The following is a 17660-nucleotide window of genomic DNA, read 5'->3' on the forward strand; positions in this document are numbered from 1 at the left end:
GGGAACTGAGTTTTTTGCGAATTACAGAGGCTTTGATTAACCCGGTTTTCCACTCCAACGGAGTTTTTCAAGGGACCAGCGGTTATAAAATATTGAGCTTTTCGATTTAGCGGGGTACGAATTTTCGAGACTCGACTGTATATAGACTAAAATCTGCCTACTAAATGGGCTCTCCCAAATATTTGACTTTTTACATAAAAAGAGTTTATTAAGTTTACTCTTATAAGTCGGGAAAGAACAATGCATATACTTGCAAGGGTATATTAACTGTGGCCGGTCTAAAATTAACAGACCACTATACTTTTCGTCTTAATCATGAGCAGAAAACATTCATTTGATATTCAAGCTGCCACGTAATATAAACAATACAATATACATTAAGCAAATTGGAGTTCATGTTATCAATTGGGTAGTTTAGAAAGTATAAAAAAGTTATATGTTCATTTGAAAATCTCAACTGATTCGAAAAAATACAATTTTATGATTTAATGTGTGTGATTTAATTATTGTAATGCTTAAAGCACAACGATCCCGACAATGTTTTCTCGCACAAAAGTAATTTTTATACAATTTATTTTGTTTTTTTTTTTTTGCGAATGGAAGGTTTTTCTTTCGTTTTTCAGCTTTCTACAAGAAAGACAACAATCTATGTATATAAAAATTTCTATGGAATCTCTTAATGTTTACATGAATTTAAAAAAAGAAACATAATCAAATTAATATTACAATTTCTTTGTTCAGTTCGTTTGAGCGCTTGTGGAGAATAACGCCAAGGCACCACTGGCCAGACCAATGGAGAAAATGTAGTTGACAAATGGTGAAATATTCTTTAGCAAAAAGAAGCTAATGAAAATGATGATAGCCAGGAAGAGGGCATTGTTATAGAAAATCGAATACGTGGTGGCTTCATAGTCAGCCACTTCGTTCTTTTTCCACAAGATGCGTTCATCCTTTTCCTTGCGGGTCACCTTCTTGTCATCACCCAATTGACGGTTAACCTCACGGGTCACAGCCTCCTCGCGACGGCTGGCAATTTTGTGTTTCAACTGGAATTTAATATTTTTGTAGGCAGTAGCCATCAAATAAGTGCTTGCTGCGGTGACCAACACAAACAGAATGGAGCTGGGCCACAGGTCCATGTTATGAATACGCCAGAAGAGCCCTAAAAAAGGTATTTGCAAATGAGTTTCATTCATAAATTGGTAAGAAAAAAAAAAACCAACAACGTGTCACTTACAAATGGGCACAGCGGAGACGATAAAGGCATTGCCATAGAAAAGGGCAGAGGATTTGGTGCTCACATTGCGGCTAAAATCCTGCAGCAGTAGCTCTTCCTCCTTGGTGAAACCAGAAGATTGCACTTTTTGTTGTTTGCCGGAACCCATTGTAATTTACTTTAGTTTATACTTTTCACACCAAATCAAAACCAAATCAGAGTGTCAGTCTGCAGAACCGCTAGTGAAAGTCGCCAACGTCAACCACTCACGAACAAAACACGAATGCAACCCGAAGCAGGTGACGTGTAAAAGCGGGTTACCGAATAAGAAGCTATCGATATTACATCGATTATATATACTATCGATACTATCGATTGTCCAACTATTTAATAGTAGTAAAAAAAATTGATATATACTTTTAAATGAAACAAAATCAAGAATATTATATTTAAATTACGAAACTTAAGCGAAATTTTAATCATTTTTACTGAAATTTACTTTGAAATAGGCATTTCATAGATTTATGTGTCTATAAGAAGTATCGATCTATCGCAAGCACTTTTACCTGTCGATACTATCGATCGAGGATTTTCTAAACTCTAATCGATAGACATCGAGTTGTCAAAATTTGTTGGTAATTTTATCGAAATCGCGATTTGGTCACTCTTATCACACAGCTGATCAGTTTCTGATATTTGAATTTTCTTCCATCTAATTTTCTTTTGCAAAAGTAAGTTAATTTACCACCTGAAATTTGGTAAAATATTAGTAAGATGGTTTAGTTAATGAATCTTAAATTATTTTTTTTATTTTTGATTAAACTTTGTTTGTCCTACACAATGCAACTGATAAAAAAAGATTCTTGTCCAAAGGTCAATTTGAATTATTTTTGCCGATCTTGTACCCTGTACAAATACTTAACAAGAAAGAATATATAACATGTAGAAAACAAGTGGATTTACTTAAAACTTGATCGATTTTCATTTGTATTCAACACATGAACTTCAATAATAAACAGAACAGTTTGTTCTGCCCATTGTTGAATTTTACTTAATCTTTCTTTCTTTTACTTAGAAAACTTTCACAAAATGCTGCGTTCAAGTCTATTGACCTTAACTCGGATTGGATCCAACAGGCTTATGTCCACTGCCGCAAAACTAACCACAGTAGAGGTTAATGATAAGACAGGAATTGCCACTCTAACCATGTGCCGCCCTCCAGTAAATGGCTTAAATTTGGAATTATTGAAGGATCTAAGTCAGTCTATTGATGAAATTGAAAGCAACAAAAGTCGTGGCCTTATACTCACCTCAGTAACTATAGAAAAAACTCAATGATTTTCCTTTTAATAACAATCCATGTACCCTTTCTAGTCCAATCCCACCATATTCTCGGCTGGTCTGGACATCCTGGAGATGTACAAGCCGGACAAAGAGAGAATACGTGCCTTTTGGACCAGTCTGCAGGATGTTTGGTTGGCTCTCTATGGCAGCAGTGTACCCACAGCAGCGGCAATAAATGTAAGTCGGAGAAACTGCTGAGCCAGTCATGATTGGCTATAACTACTTGTTTCTTTTACAGGGCCACTCTCCAGCTGGTGGCTGCTTATTAGCCACTTCTTGTGAATACCGTGTGATGCTACCAAAATTCACTATTGGCCTCAATGAGACACAATTGGGTATTGTGGCACCCAAATGGTTTATGTCTTCATTTCTGAGTGTCCTGCCCCGTCGCATAGCCGAACGTGCCCTCAATCAAGGACGTATGTTTACTACCGAAGAAGCTCTACAGGTGGGCCTAATCGATGAGGTTGCCAACACCAAGGAAGAAGCCATCGAAAAGTGTTCCGCATTCATCGGGTCCTTCGCCAAAGTCAATCCCTTGGCCCGTGCTCTTACTAAACAGCAATTCCGTGCCGCTGATTTGCAGCAATTGGAAAATGAACGTGTTCAAGATTTGGAAAAATTCTTGTTTTTCGTCAATCAGCCAGCCGTACAGAAAGGTTTGGGCCTGTATCTCGAAAGTCTCAAAAAGAAGGCCAAGAATTAAATGAAATTTAATTATACTTCGATGCATTTTTGTCAAATAATTTTTTTCTACCTTTTTATGCAATTATAAATCCTTAAGTTTAATGTTTAAATGTAATTACAAGTTAATATTATGTATCAGCATCCACAACCACATCATGGGTTATATGCTCAAATCTAAAATTTATCAACTGATCGGCTAAACAATCTCCACAGAGATTTAATGGACAATAACAACTATTACAGCGCCAATTTGTACGTGTTACAGCGGCCTCTTCACACTCAGCACACTTGGGTGCTAAGGGATCAGGATTATAGCCATCCATGGACTGCAATTTCTCATCCCGTATGCCAGTCAAGAGTTTTACTTTTAGTTGTTGCTTACGCTTCGCCTCTGTATCAATGCCCTCAGCATCGATGGTCTCCGATTCGCTTTTGGGTTCAATTTTGACTAGTGACGACGAAGTCGGAGATTGTAAAGAAACTCCATGCAGGTCGTCCAGAAATGTATAATCATCTTCAGGCATTTGCATGGTTATATTCTGAGCCGGAAAGAATGTGGATTTACGTAAATGTAGTTTCGGTTTACTCAAACCGGGTCGTCTGTGTTTTGGTATACGTCCTGGCACTGGCATTCCGGCATCATGAAGTTTTTGAAAGTATTTCTGGACACGACTAAACACCTGCTGGGGCGTACGATTACCCAGAGCCTTGGCTATTTTGCCAAAACGTCGCATTTCTATATCCTCGGGTGGATATTCAATTAGCAGCTGTTCCAGACGGCGCTGCTCATCGTTTGTCCATAAATGGCTGTGGGTGCCACTCGCTTTCTTATCATCGACACCAGTGGAAGACTGATCTGGTATTTGTGAAGCGGTGGAAAAGCTGGGCATTGGCTCATCCTTCAATGAGGGCAACTCTGGTAATGTGACTGTTGTCATATAATTGTCTGCTATCAAGGGTTCATTCTTGCGCAGCTTTTCAAGCATTAGTTCGGGATTCTCTAAATATAGTTTTCGGGCTATTTCCAGTTCGTCAATTTGTTGGTGGACACGGATACGTTGAGCCTGAAGCACAGCAATGGTACGCAACAAATTCACATAGTTTTGATTACCGCGCAGAGCTAGATGCTCCGTTTCAAAGTGGAAAACATCATTGTCGTCGTCGTCTTCCATTTCAATTTCGTTGCCACAGATCCAAAAAAGTCGCCAACGTTTTGTAGCAATTGGGATGGTACAAATTAATAAATTAGTGATGGCAAATAATTGTTAGGCATTCACAGGGTGATTTCTCATCGATCGCTAACCATAAACAAGTTTTCTACGCAAACTATTTAAATGAATCTATTTAGTAAATAAAATGTAATTACATTTATTATCCAAAAGACAAATGTGTGTGATCTTAAATAATAACTATATCAATTAAACCATGACGTTTCACATATAAATTTTGTATATCCGAAAATAGATATGTCTAAAAATATCGATAATAACCGTATCGATCGATAGACATCCATACGTAACCGAAATGCAAAAATTTCCACAATTCCTTAAAACCAATTGTTGCTCGTTAGCCTGGTCTATAGCCAAGGTGAGCCGTAAAATATATAGAAATTGAATGCTTTTTGACCACTTTATTATAGCGCACGGCCGTAACACAACAAAATGTGAACACTAATTCGAATCGCATCCGTATTGTGGAGGTGGGTCCAAGGGATGGCTTACAAAATGAACCCAAATTGTTGCCTGCAGCTACCAAGATCGAATTAATAGATCGTTTATCGGAGACGGGTTTAACCAGCATTGAGGCCACTAGTTTTGTGAGTGCCAAATGGGTACCACAAATGGGCGATAATACTGAAGTTTTCCGTGGCATCCGTAAAGTTCCGGGCATTAGTTATCCCGTATTGACTCCGAATTTAAAAGGCTTTGAGAGTGCCCTGGAAGCTGGAGCCGAAGAGGTGGCTGTCTTTGGTGCTGCATCGGATGCGTTCTCGTTAAAAAATGTAAACTGCACCGCAGCCGAGGCCATTGAACGTTTTCGTCCCGTATTGAAGGCAGCCCAGAAGCACGGTGGGATTCGTGTCCGTGGTTATGTGTCAACTGTAGTTGGGTGCCCGTATGAGGGTGCCATTTCCCCATTAGCCGTGGTCAAAGTCGTTGAAGCTCTGCACAAAATGGGCTGCTACGAAATCTCCTTGGGCGACACCATTGGTGTGGGCACACCGGGTAGCATGCGACGCATGTTGGATGAGGTGGTTAAGGCTGTGCCTCCGGAGAATTTGGCTGTTCATTGTCATGATACCTATGGACAGGCTTTGAGCAATATTCTTGTATCCCTCGACTATGGCATTCGGGTGGTAGATGCTTCCGTTTCTGGTCTAGGTGGTTGTCCCTATGCTCGTGGAGCTTCAGGCAATGCAGCCACTGAAGATGTCATCTACATGTTGCATGGCCTTGGCTTGGAGACAGGTGTCCAGCTGGAAAAATTAATTGGCGTGGGCAGATATATCTGCTCCCAGCTGGGCAGACCAAGCGAATCCAAGGTTAATCGCACCTGGAAGGGAGCCACCACCTCCTAATAATTGTGATTACAAAGGATCAGTGATTTATCCCCAATGTAAACGATGGCATTTACTAGAAATACTTGAAAATTGTTTCATATTTTTGTTATTTTTTTTATTGTTAATGGACAAGCATATAATAATTAAATTAGAATTTTTGCGCATCCTTCATTGTGTATAACGAAACATCACCGGAGGCTAGACTAAGATCAGCCAAACTTTGATTCGAAGGTCTTGCTATATGTGAGGCTTGTGCTTGTCCTCCACTCGGTAGTTTCATCTTGCCATCATGACGCAGTACAGTGGGCTCTACGGCAGAGTTCAAATATTTCTGTATTTTCGGCACATTTGGCATTGGCATGGGTGTACGTTCATCCACCACCTGTGAGGAAAAACAAGAAGGGAAACTTAATTAATTATAGACAAAACATTTGGAATGTAAAGGGTTAAAGGTTGGAAGGATTCAATTTTAATCTGGTACGAAACAATCGCAAGATTCCTTACTCTTAAATGGAATAAATAGTTTACGAATATATATTTTAATTAGTTTCATTCGAAGAAATGGAATAACAAATCCCAAAAATCAAAATTTATATTGGTTTAATAAACAAATCCAAACTATATTGAAAATTTAATTAAGAATATATAAATTAGAGAGCTGCATGAAAGATAGAAAAATCAAAGTCAAAAGAATCCATTCGAATTGAATTCAAATGAATGAATGACTACCACACAATGAAATGAATAAGTGTGAATATTAATGTTTAATGAAAGGCAATCATAGCAACTCATTGTCTTGCTCATTCAATTCGTTTACTTGAAGTCGACTTTCAAAGTCTTTTAATTCATTCATTTCGTTTTGTATATTGTTAACTCAACTTAATTTTTCTCTAATTCATGCAGCTCTCTAATATGAATCGATTGAATTATTGGAGAATTATGAGAATAGTTAGAATAGATGATACGATTGAACATATAAAAGAACAGATGATAGCTAATTATTAATAAATTTCCAAAGATAAAAAGTTTAAGTGAAATTGCCTTCAAACGACAAATATGATCTACTAGAAAACATTTACTACTATAAATTATATAAAAGAGATTAGACGAGCAACTTACATGCTTAGTTTTGGAACCAATATAAGCCTTCTTGGGCAAACGGCGAGCTGTGGTACGATCGATTCCATCGATCTCTGACATATTTAAAGCATTCATCATCTGTGCCTCATCTTGGCGGGGCTTTTGTAAATGATTATTATGTTCCAATCCCTTCTCCAAGTCGGTCATCACCTCTGAGCTGAATTCATTGCCTGTCTTATGGAATTGACTCATCAACGGAGCAGTCCCAGATTTGTGAGTGTATGCACGAATCGGACTAACAATATGATCATATGTGGGTGTTTTTAGTTTCATTTGATGCCGCATGGGTATAGCCGATGCCGTTCCCGATGATTTTGTTGGAGTATCCATGAAGAACTTCCTTTTCGGTTGTTCCATTTTAATATCAAAGCGATCCATGCCTGAGGATGATGGAGTAAGTTTCTTTTGGGCCAGAGGTGATGACTTAGGTTTCGATCGAGGTGATACAACAAATGTGTTTTGTTTAATTAACTTTTTGGGTGACCCAGTTGGTGTAATAGTAAAGGTCTTGGGTGACTTTAAAGTGGTAATTTTTAGTGCAGGAGCAGGAGGAGCCTTAAATAGAACTGTTGTAGGTGAAGGGGCGGCGGCGGTGGCGACAGAGGCTTTAGGTGAATGCGTGTTCTTGGCAGCACTGCTGGCAGCAATATATTCCAAACCCTTTTGCATCATATATTCCATTTCTTCCATGGTATTGTTTAAATTAATGGATCGTGAATTTTCTTTATCATCTTCCTCCTCCTCCTCCTCCTCTAGCTGCACAGTAATATTCTCCGATTTAATAGAAGTTGTGGCCTGTTCATTCTCATATTCCTCATCCGAGGAGGATGATAATTCTATAATAGTATTTTCCATTTCACAGTTTTCTTCAGTATTAATAAGTTCCTCGATTTGTTTTTGGGGCGTGGCTTTAGCTTGGCGTATGGCTGCATCTAATAAGTGATCTACACTCACACTACCAGCCTCAGCCTCATCCATGCCAGCTACAGATGTATCTGTAGCTGTCTCATAGCAACTGCTCATTGTAATATTGGTCTTTAATCCTCCCATGGCGGTTTGGAAACTGCTCATCAACGATGAACCATTAGTGGATGATGCATTACTGGAGGCATCTGCTTCATTTGCCTCAATAATGGTTGATGGACGTAATAAGCCAACCATTTTGACGGGGGATGTCTTCTTGGGCATCAATCCGTCTTGACTGACAGATGAATCACTGTCCCAAAAACGAGAAGGTGCCTCAACATCCTCCAATAGTGTGTGCTCCACACCTTTTAGAGGACTCTCCATATCGATTTGTTCCTGAGTGCTTATATCAGCCATTAAGCGATTTAATGCTTCAAATTCCTTATTATCATCTGTAAATTCCTTTTGAATGAATTTTTGCTTATCCTCGCTTTGTAGATAATGAAATAGAGTGCTATCTGGATCGGATACACTTTTATCACACATTCGTTCAATGGCAGCGAATGTATCATCTGGCAATTCCTTGCTCTGGTTTCGCTCTTTGGCCAAATGGATGATCTGTTCCTTATCACCGCTGTGCAGATATTGAAATAAAGTGCTATCCGGATCGGATCCACTTTTATCGCACATACGTTCCATGGCCGAGAAGGTGTCGTCGACCTCAAGACTGTCGTCGGACTGATCAAGTGGTGGATTCATTTCTGCCTTGTGTATTCTGTAAGGACTTTCCTTTGCTTGCTGCATTATCTCTGCAGCTGGGATTATCTTCTTAGGCGGTGAACTGAAATACGAATGAATTGTTATACGTTTTCTTTTTCTCTCGGTTTTTTTCAATTTGTGTCATGCAAACAAATTCATCTAATTTTATTCTACTTGTCAAACATCTAGCAAGGTCGAGGTATATGTGCAGGTATTTACCGTTCCTTTAATAGAAATTTGCACAATTTTTCACGCCATGCCGGATTATTTTGGAATTTTCCAAGATCAGACATGATTTTAAGTGTTTTTTTTTTTGTGTCGGCCTCCTTTATCTAAACACGACGCCTAATTGAAGAAAATGCAGATACATCCATTCAACATCGCACGATCATTATCATTAGAACTACTTACTTTTATTTTCCTTTTCTATTTTGTAGATAAATGTGAAACCATTGAAATCCACAGTATTTGTTAAAAAGATGCCTTTGTTTTGTATTTTATTTTCGTTACAACATCAGTGATCGCTTCCTCGTTTTGTATTTTTTTCCTTTCTTAGCATTTGAGAAATCGACGCTCTGACAGAGACGGGTAAATTTGAAAATCGATACCATCGTGGTTTTGTCAGTCAGGGCTGCAAAACAAAAGAGTATTTTTTGTGGTATATGCCCGTATGACACTTTCGATAACGATAGCAACCCTTTTAAGTATTTACTGTTATCGATGACAAGAATTATGCACTTCGGCTCATCGGTTGCCGTTCACCTCATCGGTTGGAAGTTCCATGCTTTTGCCGGTTCGGTGTGGTTCGAAAGGGTATTCGTTGGGTATTCACTTTTTGTGGTGCGATTTATTCTTCAATTTCGACAACATCGCCATCGAAATCGATCTATCGCACTTTATAAATTCCATCGATACTATCGATGGAGCCATCGATGGATTTCCCAGCTCTACCCCACACCACCCCTATGAGCACCCACAAGATCCTAATGCCGGTTGCCAAAAGATAACAAAAAAAAAAAGATTGTGTGAAAAATTATTTAGTTCTAAATTAAAGTAGGCCAAGCACAATGAATGCTCTACGGCAAAGGCTCTCTACTTTGGTGTCATTGAGCACATTCCAATTGCTAAGACGAACAAGCAGGAGGAGCCATCAACGTCTCTTTGTTGGTGGTTTTATGCTGGCAAGTAGTGGCTTCGCCACACTGATCACGTACGCAAATGCGGCGGCGCCCGATGATGCATCAAAGGTCAAGCGTAAGTTGAATGTGAACCGTTTCATGGCGGAACCCATTACGGATGCCAATGTCCTGTTGGAGGATCCAGATAACATGCGGCATCGTGTGGAATTGCTAATTATGGAAATTCAAGCGGAATTCTGTCGCTCCCTGGAAACGGAAGAGATGAATGGCCAGAAATTTATCGTAGATCGTTGGCAGCGCAAAGAAGGTGGCGGCGGGATTACTTGTGTCCTTCAGGATGGCGATGTATTCGAGAAGGCTGGAGTGAATATTAGCGTCGTCACTGGTTGGCTACCACCACAGGCAGTGCAACAGATGCGTGCGCGTGGCAAAAATCTAACCGAGGGTAGCAAATTGCCTTTCTTTGCCAGTGGTGTCAGTGCCGTCATCCATCCCCGTAATCCCAATGTGCCCACCATACACTTCAATTATCGTTACTTTGAGGTAGAGACTCCCGATGGCCAGAAACAATGGTGGTTCGGTGGCGGTACAGATCTTACCCCCTACTATCTGGATGAGAAAGATGCCGTCCATTTCCATAAGACCCTGAAAAATGCATGCGATGAACATGATGCCACCTATTATCCCAAATTCAAGAAATGGTGTGATGAATACTTCCGCATTAAGCATCGTCACGAATGTCGTGGCATTGGTGGAATTTTCTTTGATGACATCGACGGCCCAAATCAGGATGCCTGCTTCAATTTCATTTCAAGCTGTGCCCGTGCCGTCATCCCCTCCTATCTGCCCATTGTTCAGAAGCACAAAAACGATGACTACGGCAACAATGAGCGTCAATGGCAATTGCTTCGTCGTGGCCGTTATGTTGAATTCAATCTGATCTATGATCGTGGAACCAAATTTGGACTCTACACGCCAGGTGCTCGGTATGAAAGCATTTTGATGTCTCTACCTCTCCATGCCCGCTGGGAGTACATGCACGAGCCCAAGGAGAAGACCAGAGAAAGTGAACTACTTAAAGTACTTAAAAATCCCAAAGATTGGGTCTAAACGAAAATGGGTAGTTGTCAGCGGCTGTAGAGAGACTTTTATTTTAAATATATTGGGAAATGGTGCCTTTTTATCCATATAAATCTAGATATATATATGCAATATTATTTAAATTAAAAACTGAATACGATCAAAATTGTTCTTTGTATTAAAATTTGCCTTGTTAACTAATTATAATTAAGAGAAGCAAAGTAAAGAAATTAAAAATGTGTTTTCTTCGACTACAAATTTACGGTTAAAACAAGAAATATTTGTATATTTTTTATCGTTTATGAAGCGGCATATAATTTTTTTTTACAAACATGGTTAATGTGGTAATAAGTAAAAATTATTGTTCAATTTTTTTTATACACAACTTTGTGTGCATGTAAGTCCGCTTAATCTAGCTGAAAATTCTAAGTAATAGTTTAGAATGTTTTCTATCCATATATATTATTATTATACGTTTTATTCAAAACTAAAAAAGAAAATATCCAAATACAAAACAAAGTCTGAAATTCAGCGTTACATGATGTACATATTCTCTCCTTATTTGTGTAACACTTGAGTATGTTGTTGGTAGTTTCGGCGAGGATAATGAAATGGGTGTGTGGATAACGGTAAATGGCTCCTAAGCCACTGCTCCAATTCGAACATATGTATGTAGAAACAGCTTTTATAAAAATGATGAAATATTATTTTTCAAACTATTCGCTTTTGGAAGTGCTCTGATCACAAAAATATCCTTTAAAAAGAATACAAATGAAATTTTTGATCCAAAATATAGTCGACTGTTTCTTTTAGCAAAACTGAAATTTTTCTTAGAGAGAATCCCCAAATGAAGCAACGAAGGAATTGTTCATGAAAGAGATGTGCCTGCAGCCCTGGATTTACAGTGGTGTCCCAGTGAGGCAGAAATTTGGAAGTGGGACAATTTTATAGATCGAAAATTATAATTTCCTATATAGAAATATATATAATATCTTATATATATCTTTCAGCAAATAATTAATCTAAATCTCATTTCTATTATATTTAAGAATTTTATTAAGTTAGTTACTTTAATCCGTTCACAGTTATGATAATAATTAAAAATACGAACGAGGGCGGCGTTTACTAACAGGGGTGGAGTTGGGGATTTTTAGACGTTATTCAATATATGTATATACATACATACATATGTATGTAAATGTATGTTTGTATGTACATAGCATAATATTTGAAGTGATATATTCCCTTTTCTTAATAAATCAAAAAAATGAAGCAAGTTTTAAAGGAAACAAATGGTTTTAATATGTCTTATCTCAAATTAACTTTTTGAGCATGTTTTAAATCTATGAGATTCAGGTTTAAAATTAAATTTTTAGATGAGCATAATTTGTTTACATATGTATGTATGGCAATCCTTTTTATTTTTGATATTCAAAAGAAAAACTATACATATTCCACTTTGTAAGTAAAATCGATCTTAGATATTGAAATTATAAAAGTTTTAGAGATGAAAACCAGTTTTTGGGCTATGTATTATATCAATTTTGAGTTTAACAAGAAATGAAAAACATTTCATCATATTTTGTAAACATCTTTTCGTTTTATAAATATATTGATATGTACTACATACATATGTATGTACATATATCCAATCCAAATTGGACTTTTGTCTAGTTTCAAATTAAAGTTATTAGAATCTAGTCTAACTATTTAAAAAAGTACAGTTTACACTATTAGTCATTCTAGAATGCTCTCCGGGGATGATGTCATCATATATGTGTATACTTATCAAATATTTCCCATTTATATTTTTTAAGAAGTGAGGTTATGATATTGGCTCGCCATGTATTCACCATGTATACCGCTCTGCCTGATTTCTTCAACATTCAGTTAAGGTCGGGTCAGTCTCGAATCTGTGTATGTATACCCATTTACACATACACACAAACACAATACATTTACGTTTCCCCCATAGCACACGCATATGTATATATAAGTCATTGTGTATGTATACTATCAGAAACCAGAGGGATAAAAGCGGGAAATTCGCGCCAGCCGGCGAAACAGCAAAAAAAAAAAAATGCCAAGCTACATTCACAGGGTATTTTTTGTGTAGGAGGAGGGTGAGGAATAAATGAAAAATTTAGACATTTTTGGTATCCTTTTATCATAATCGTAGTTTTTATAAGAATGCTTTATTTTTTCAATTAATCTGCCGGACAGTTTTGTATAAATTGTATTTGTTTTTTTTTTGTTTTGTTTGTTTTTTGTTGTCGTTTTCAGTATGATAGCAAAGCGCGTTTGTTGTTGTTTAGTGTTTTTTTTTTCCTTGCTTTTTCTTGTTTTGTTTGTCATAAAAATGAGGTGTAACTAGGAGCTTAACTATGTATAATATATATTTTATTTAATAAAATGCAACAATGATGCTGCCTCCGCCGGTTTGCTGTTGATACACCTCTATAGTGTCACCCTCCTCCATCTCCAGTGAGGTTGGAGTATCGTTCTCATTGATCGGCTGGCCATCGAAACGGAAACGCACCACCTGCATGGAGAGTCCAGCGCGGTCACAATAGGCATTCATTAGTTTCCTCAATGGTGTATGCTTCTTGATTTTAAACTGTACAACGGCATTGTCTTGGCCCAAAACTTTAAGATTGATGTGTTCCGTTTCGCCAACTTTCTTTTCATCAGACATTTTGGCTGTTTATTTGTTGGGCTGATTGCAGCAGGAAGGAAAATGAGAATATTAACTTATTATGGAGACCACTTCTAATGATGCCGGGCGTGCTGTACGATAAATAGAGAGTGAGAGACAATTGTTTTAGCAATAGACGAGACAAGACTGCGGGGGAGGAAAGTGAAATAAAAGTAGGCACCGAAAATTCTGTTTTAACTATGAAAATTACTTTTATTTTATATAAACACTTTACACAATTGTATACCTAGTGTACGATAAGCCTTCAGTCTTGCGTGTAATATTTGTAAATGAGCGTTTTTCGCTGTTTCTTCTTTAAGCGGCTTCTTTCTGCTACACACGCCAAAAAATGGTTGTCACTAATATATCGACAACTCATTTATCGATAGCCAAATGCTGAAAAATATCTGCAAAAGTATTTTGGAATTTGCAAAGTAAATCCATTTAGTTTTAAAAATGCAACCGAGAGATTGTATAAATAATTTGATGCTCAATGCGGCTATTTTCAACAAAAATGTGTGCACAATTTTCTGAAAAACGGAACATGTAAATTTATTAGCAAAAAAAAAATACCAAAAATTCAGTTAGCAAGACTGCACAAAAATACCAAGAGTTTGTTACCATAAAGCGATCTAAGAAATAAACATTAATATAATATAATACATACGTAAATATTCTTAAGAATACAAATATGTAAATATTAAAAAAAAAAATGAATAAATGTAAAAATGTAGCTCAAAGCCTTGTAGCTATAGCTAGTTTTTAGTGTTAAGTGTAATTTTAATTACCGCCCAACTTTTCATGTTTATTGAATTTTTCACTTATAATATTATTCAAATAACTTACAATGTCAAAAATGTCCACAAAAAACACAAATTTTTCGCATATTTTTAAAAGATCATATTTTTGCCTCTATCAGGGCAACAATATACCGTTATTAAGGGCATTTGAAAACAGAAATTTGCCGGCTCATTGAAAATTTTAAAAAATGTTTCTTTTTTTTTAGGAATAAGATATACTTACTTATAGAATTTGTTTAAAGTACACATTTCAAAAATAATTTTTTTGCTCAAATTTTAATTGTAAACGAGATGTTTATTGCTTGCTCTCAAGATTCGAACAGGTAAAATTTGGTAAACTAGACAATTTATACAAATTTGATATTACAACGTGGCCTACTTAGTTTTCGAAATATATGTTACATTACAATTTAATTTCCCTAGAGACACACAAAAACACAGAAACACTTTTAAATGCAAACCCCAATTTGATCCTTTTCCTTTTTTTTTTTTATCAATATCAAACCGTTTACTCCACACAACAAACCATGAAGAAGTCCTTGCTTCCAAATTGAAAATGTTACCATTATTTTTTACCAGATGAGTTGGGGGACATGGAGCAGATTGAAGCCCGAGTGTGCTAGGGATAAATCCCTTGACACAAAAAACTCTCTTTTCTTACCATAAATGGGAGAAGAAACTTCGAAATCTTACCAGAAGATGAAACTTACATTGTTTTGCAGTTTTTTGATTGAAATTAACTTACACACTTACAACCCATATTTAGGAGGAGAAGAATGGAGGAGGAGATGTATTTCTATCTCTGTGAGGAGCCATCACGTTTCTAGTGTTGGCCTAGAACGATGGAGGAACGGAACAACAACATATTAGTGAGATTTTGTGCAATTTAAACAACAGAATTTACCTTTGATGTAAGCTTTTTTTAAATTTTTTTCTTAACTATTATTTTTTTTTTTGTTTTTTTTTTATATACATAACTTTCTTACTTTTCGGAACTAATTTTCAGATTTTCAACTCTGATTGAAAACTGCAAAAAATAGAGAAAATAGAAAGGGCACGAGTTAGTGCAAGTTTTGCAATATAAGACATAAAAAAAAATACAATTATGTATGACAAAGAGAAATGAAAAAAAGACCCACGAACCACCATGGGCTAAAAAGGAGTTTACCAATCCAAGTGGAAATTCGTTTCTGCCATTGATACACCATCATCTGCATGATCATCATCATCATCTGGTTATTCCCGTTAACCCCCTTACCAAAGGTGGGGAAACAAACACATAACTCGAGGCTGGCTTTATTTTTAGTTTACTTACTTTTTTTTCATATTCATTAAATATGTTTAATTATAAATTTGTAAATGGGTTTGTTGTTGTTAGGTTAAGCTATGCACAATTAGTTATTTTTTTTTTTTCTTTTCTTCATGTTTTTTTTAGTGTAAAATGGAACCTGCAAAATGGTTTCTAGAGTAGTTAGCATGTGGAGCGAATAATTTTTTTGGGATCGTCGTCAAAAGTTTGTTTTGTTTTCTTTCTCTCTGTGTGTATAAAAGTGCATAAACTTGTCGTATGAATACCAATCCCATATCCATCCATATGAATCTCGATCTATTGACGCCACCAGTTCTGCTCTGGGCCATTGTCAGGAGTGGAATTCGAGTTGCTGTTGCTGTTATTGTTGTTGGTGCTGTTGTTGTTGTTGCGTCCAACAATGGGCGGCGGCGGAACACTAAACATATTTGGGGGAGGACGATATTTCTCCTCTTGCTGCTCATCGTCCGACTGTTCGCGTTTAACGGCAGCATTTTGATAGTCAAATGAGGGATAACCATCATCCATGGGCTCTTCTTTAATCTTAATAATGTCCATGTCACGGAAATCGGGTTTACGCTCTTTAACATCACCTCCGCTGGTACCACGTTCCCTCTCCCTCCTCTCACGTTTGCGTTCGCGCCTTTCCCGCGATGATTCACGTTCTCGTGACTTGGAGCGTTTCTTTTTCTTCTCGCGCTCACGTTCACGATCGCGATCACGATCCCGATCTCGTTCGCCTCCTCGGTCACGCCTGTCTCGGCGATCAAAGTCATCGGCGTAGCGATCTCGGCTGCCGGCACGACGTTTCCTTCGTTCGCGCGAACGACTGCGGGAACGGGCGCCACCAGCACCATTGCCGGCTCCACCTCTTCCGCCACGATCTCTGTCCCTATCGCGACGATCACGCGACCGTGACCGTCGACGACTGTCGCCCATATTAAATGCGGCACCGCGTCCACTACGGGCATCAAGACCGCGACCAGCACCAACACCACCCGCTACCCCGCCGCCTTCACGATCCTCACGTTCTCTTTCAAGCCGATAGCGTTCCCTTTCTCGCTCGTTGTCCTCGCGGCCAGAGTGCTTGATATTGACATCATTGCCACCTCGCCGGGTGCCACCCAAGCCACCACCTAGTCGTCTGGGAAGCCAACCTTTCACTGTACGGGCTCGCTCCACATCCACTAGAACACGTTTACTGTCAATCTTCTTACCATCGGCGTGCTTGTAGGCGGCATGCATATCACGCTCGTGCTCATACTCAATGAAGGCATAGCCCTTGGGTTTACCTGACTCCTGGTCATGAATAAGGACAATCTTCTTGATCGGGCCATAAAATTCGAATTCCCGGCGGAGCTTCGACTCCGAAGTGTCATAGTTGATACGCGCTATGAATAGCGTACGAAATGGGTCTTCTGTGGCCATTTTAATCTCGGTTGGATCCCACAATGCAATTTCACGTTCCAGCTTGTAGGCTACCTGTTCGGCTTTTTCACGTCGGCGTCGCTCCAAACGCTCCTGTCGCGTTTCCACCGTTTTCGGTAGCGGTGTATCCTGTGGGTCCTCAAAATCGGCCATAAAATTTGCCACTCCCAAATAGCCGCGTGATTTTTTCTCATGAGGCAGCTTGTCTACGGGAGGCATAAATGGTATGGGCTCCCGTGCGGCGAATAACGCCAAAAGATTTGGCGGTAGATACTGGGTCATTCTTGCTAGATGTGTTTTTTTGGTTTCCTATTTTTAGTACTTTTTGTTTTTTTTTATTTTGTTTATTACCTTCTTCTGGAAACCTAAGGAAAACAGTTTTTTTAGGTTATGGCTGGTTTGGTGTTTGCTGTCTCCCATTTAATTTAAGCTTTAACTTACCTCAAATATCCATTTGAATTGCCTTATATATCGCCGCTGCTGCTTTATTGGATTTTTTATGCTAGTAAAATCAAACAAAAAAAAACTTATAAAATTCGCTTTTTTTCTTCGCTGCGCTTGTGTGTGTGCAGCTAGGGATGGGATGAACCATACATC

At 38.1% G+C, this 17660-nt stretch overlaps 8 protein-coding genes across 8 annotated transcripts; 3 read left to right on the forward strand and 5 right to left on the reverse strand.

Annotated features, from left to right (window-relative positions):
• Positions 1-476: 476 nt before the first annotated feature.
• LOC6643730 (translocon-associated protein subunit gamma) lies at positions 477-1504 on the reverse strand. Its single transcript, XM_002066387.4, has 2 exons — positions 1238-1504; positions 477-1162 (listed from the first exon to the last, which is right to left on the reverse strand). Exons 1-2 carry the CDS (start codon positions 1383-1385, stop codon positions 738-740), a joined length of 573 nt encoding a protein of 190 aa, XP_002066423.1. The 5' UTR covers positions 1386-1504; the 3' UTR covers positions 477-737.
• A 381-nt stretch (positions 1505-1885) lies between these two features.
• Positions 1886-3362, forward strand: LOC6643731 (enoyl-CoA delta isomerase 1, mitochondrial). The gene is made up of 4 exons (XM_023176399.2): positions 1886-1947; positions 2292-2530; positions 2591-2737; positions 2799-3362. The coding sequence occupies exons 2-4, from the start codon at positions 2306-2308 to the stop codon at positions 3264-3266; spliced, it is 840 nt and encodes a 279-aa protein (XP_023032167.1). The 5' UTR covers positions 1886-1947; positions 2292-2305; the 3' UTR covers positions 3267-3362.
• A 13-nt stretch (positions 3363-3375) lies between these two features.
• LOC6643732 (ZZ-type zinc finger-containing protein 3) lies at positions 3376-4489 on the reverse strand. Its single transcript, XM_002066389.3, has one exon. The coding sequence runs from the start codon at positions 4417-4419 to the stop codon at positions 3376-3378; it is 1044 nt and encodes a 347-aa protein (XP_002066425.1). The 5' UTR covers positions 4420-4489.
• A 271-nt stretch (positions 4490-4760) lies between these two features.
• LOC6643613 (hydroxymethylglutaryl-CoA lyase, mitochondrial) lies at positions 4761-5902 on the forward strand. The gene is made up of 2 exons (XM_002066390.4): positions 4761-4834; positions 4887-5902. Exons 1-2 carry the CDS (start codon positions 4772-4774, stop codon positions 5823-5825), a joined length of 1002 nt encoding a protein of 333 aa, XP_002066426.3. The 5' UTR covers positions 4761-4771; the 3' UTR covers positions 5826-5902.
• A 5-nt stretch (positions 5903-5907) lies between these two features.
• LOC6643614 lies at positions 5908-9202 on the reverse strand. The gene is made up of 4 exons (XM_047010961.1): positions 9024-9202; positions 8832-8957; positions 6927-8694; positions 5908-6189 (listed from the first exon to the last, which is right to left on the reverse strand). Exons 2-4 carry the CDS (start codon positions 8903-8905, stop codon positions 5956-5958), a joined length of 2076 nt encoding a protein of 691 aa, XP_046866917.1. The 5' UTR covers positions 8906-8957; positions 9024-9202; the 3' UTR covers positions 5908-5955.
• Positions 9203-9493: 291 nt separating this feature from the next.
• On the forward strand, positions 9494-11109 carry LOC6643615 (oxygen-dependent coproporphyrinogen-III oxidase). The gene has a single exon (XM_002066392.4). The coding sequence runs from the start codon at positions 9680-9682 to the stop codon at positions 10859-10861; it is 1182 nt and encodes a 393-aa protein (XP_002066428.1). The 5' UTR covers positions 9494-9679; the 3' UTR covers positions 10862-11109.
• A 1881-nt stretch (positions 11110-12990) lies between these two features.
• LOC6643616 (small ubiquitin-related modifier 3) lies at positions 12991-13891 on the reverse strand. Its single transcript, XM_002066393.4, has 2 exons — positions 13774-13891; positions 12991-13618 (listed from the first exon to the last, which is right to left on the reverse strand). The coding sequence occupies exon 2, from the start codon at positions 13524-13526 to the stop codon at positions 13236-13238; it is 291 nt and encodes a 96-aa protein (XP_002066429.1). The 5' UTR covers positions 13527-13618; positions 13774-13891; the 3' UTR covers positions 12991-13235.
• A 1822-nt stretch (positions 13892-15713) lies between these two features.
• LOC6643617 (U1 small nuclear ribonucleoprotein 70 kDa) lies at positions 15714-17615 on the reverse strand. The gene is made up of 2 exons (XM_047011105.1): positions 17505-17615; positions 15714-17428 (listed from the first exon to the last, which is right to left on the reverse strand). Exon 2 carries the CDS (start codon positions 17343-17345, stop codon positions 15933-15935), a length of 1413 nt encoding a protein of 470 aa, XP_046867061.1. The 5' UTR covers positions 17346-17428; positions 17505-17615; the 3' UTR covers positions 15714-15932.
• Between the last annotated feature and the right edge of the window lie 45 nt (positions 17616-17660).

Source organism: Drosophila willistoni, assembly GCF_018902025.1.
Source record: "Drosophila willistoni isolate 14030-0811.24 chromosome 2R unlocalized genomic scaffold, UCI_dwil_1.1 Seg200, whole genome shotgun sequence".
NCBI classification, from domain to species: Eukaryota; Metazoa; Arthropoda; class Insecta; order Diptera; family Drosophilidae; genus Drosophila; species Drosophila willistoni.

Excerpts from the sequence above, each read along its gene's own strand:
- LOC6643730 (XM_002066387.4), bottom strand. The coding sequence starts at position 1,385 with ATGGGTTCCGGCAAACAACAAAAAGTGCAATCTTCTGGTTTCACCAAG. Across the intron at positions 1,163-1,237 it reads CGTCTCCGCTGTGCCCATTT|GGCTCTTCTGGCGTATTCAT; the intron begins GTAAGTGACACG and ends TACCTTTTTTAG.
- LOC6643731 (XM_023176399.2), top strand. The coding sequence starts at position 2,306 with ATGCTGCGTTCAAGTCTATTGACCTTAACTCGGATTGGATCCAACAGG. Across the intron at positions 2,531-2,590 it reads GTGGCCTTATACTCACCTCA|TCCAATCCCACCATATTCTC; the intron begins GTAACTATAGAA and ends TACCCTTTCTAG. Across the intron at positions 2,738-2,798 it reads CCACAGCAGCGGCAATAAAT|GGCCACTCTCCAGCTGGTGG; the intron begins GTAAGTCGGAGA and ends TTTCTTTTACAG.
- LOC6643732 (XM_002066389.3), bottom strand. The coding sequence starts at position 4,419 with ATGGAAGACGACGACGACAATGATGTTTTCCACTTTGAAACGGAGCAT.
- LOC6643613 (XM_002066390.4), top strand. The coding sequence starts at position 4,772 with ATGCAAAAATTTCCACAATTCCTTAAAACCAATTGTTGCTCGTTAGCC. Across the intron at positions 4,835-4,886 it reads TAGCCTGGTCTATAGCCAAG|CGCACGGCCGTAACACAACA; the intron begins GTGAGCCGTAAA and ends ACTTTATTATAG.
- LOC6643614 (XM_047010961.1), bottom strand. The coding sequence starts at position 8,905 with ATGTCTGATCTTGGAAAATTCCAAAATAATCCGGCATGGCGTGAAAAA. Across the intron at positions 8,695-8,831 it reads AAATTTCTATTAAAGGAACG|TTCACCGCCTAAGAAGATAA; the intron begins GTAAATACCTGC and ends TTCGTATTTCAG. Across the intron at positions 6,190-6,926 it reads TTGGTTCCAAAACTAAGCAT|GTGGTGGATGAACGTACACC; the intron begins GTAAGTTGCTCG and ends TTTTCCTCACAG.
- LOC6643615 (XM_002066392.4), top strand. The coding sequence starts at position 9,680 with ATGAATGCTCTACGGCAAAGGCTCTCTACTTTGGTGTCATTGAGCACA.
- LOC6643616 (XM_002066393.4), bottom strand. The coding sequence starts at position 13,526 with ATGTCTGATGAAAAGAAAGTTGGCGAAACGGAACACATCAATCTTAAA.
- LOC6643617 (XM_047011105.1), bottom strand. The coding sequence starts at position 17,345 with ATGACCCAGTATCTACCGCCAAATCTTTTGGCGTTATTCGCCGCACGG.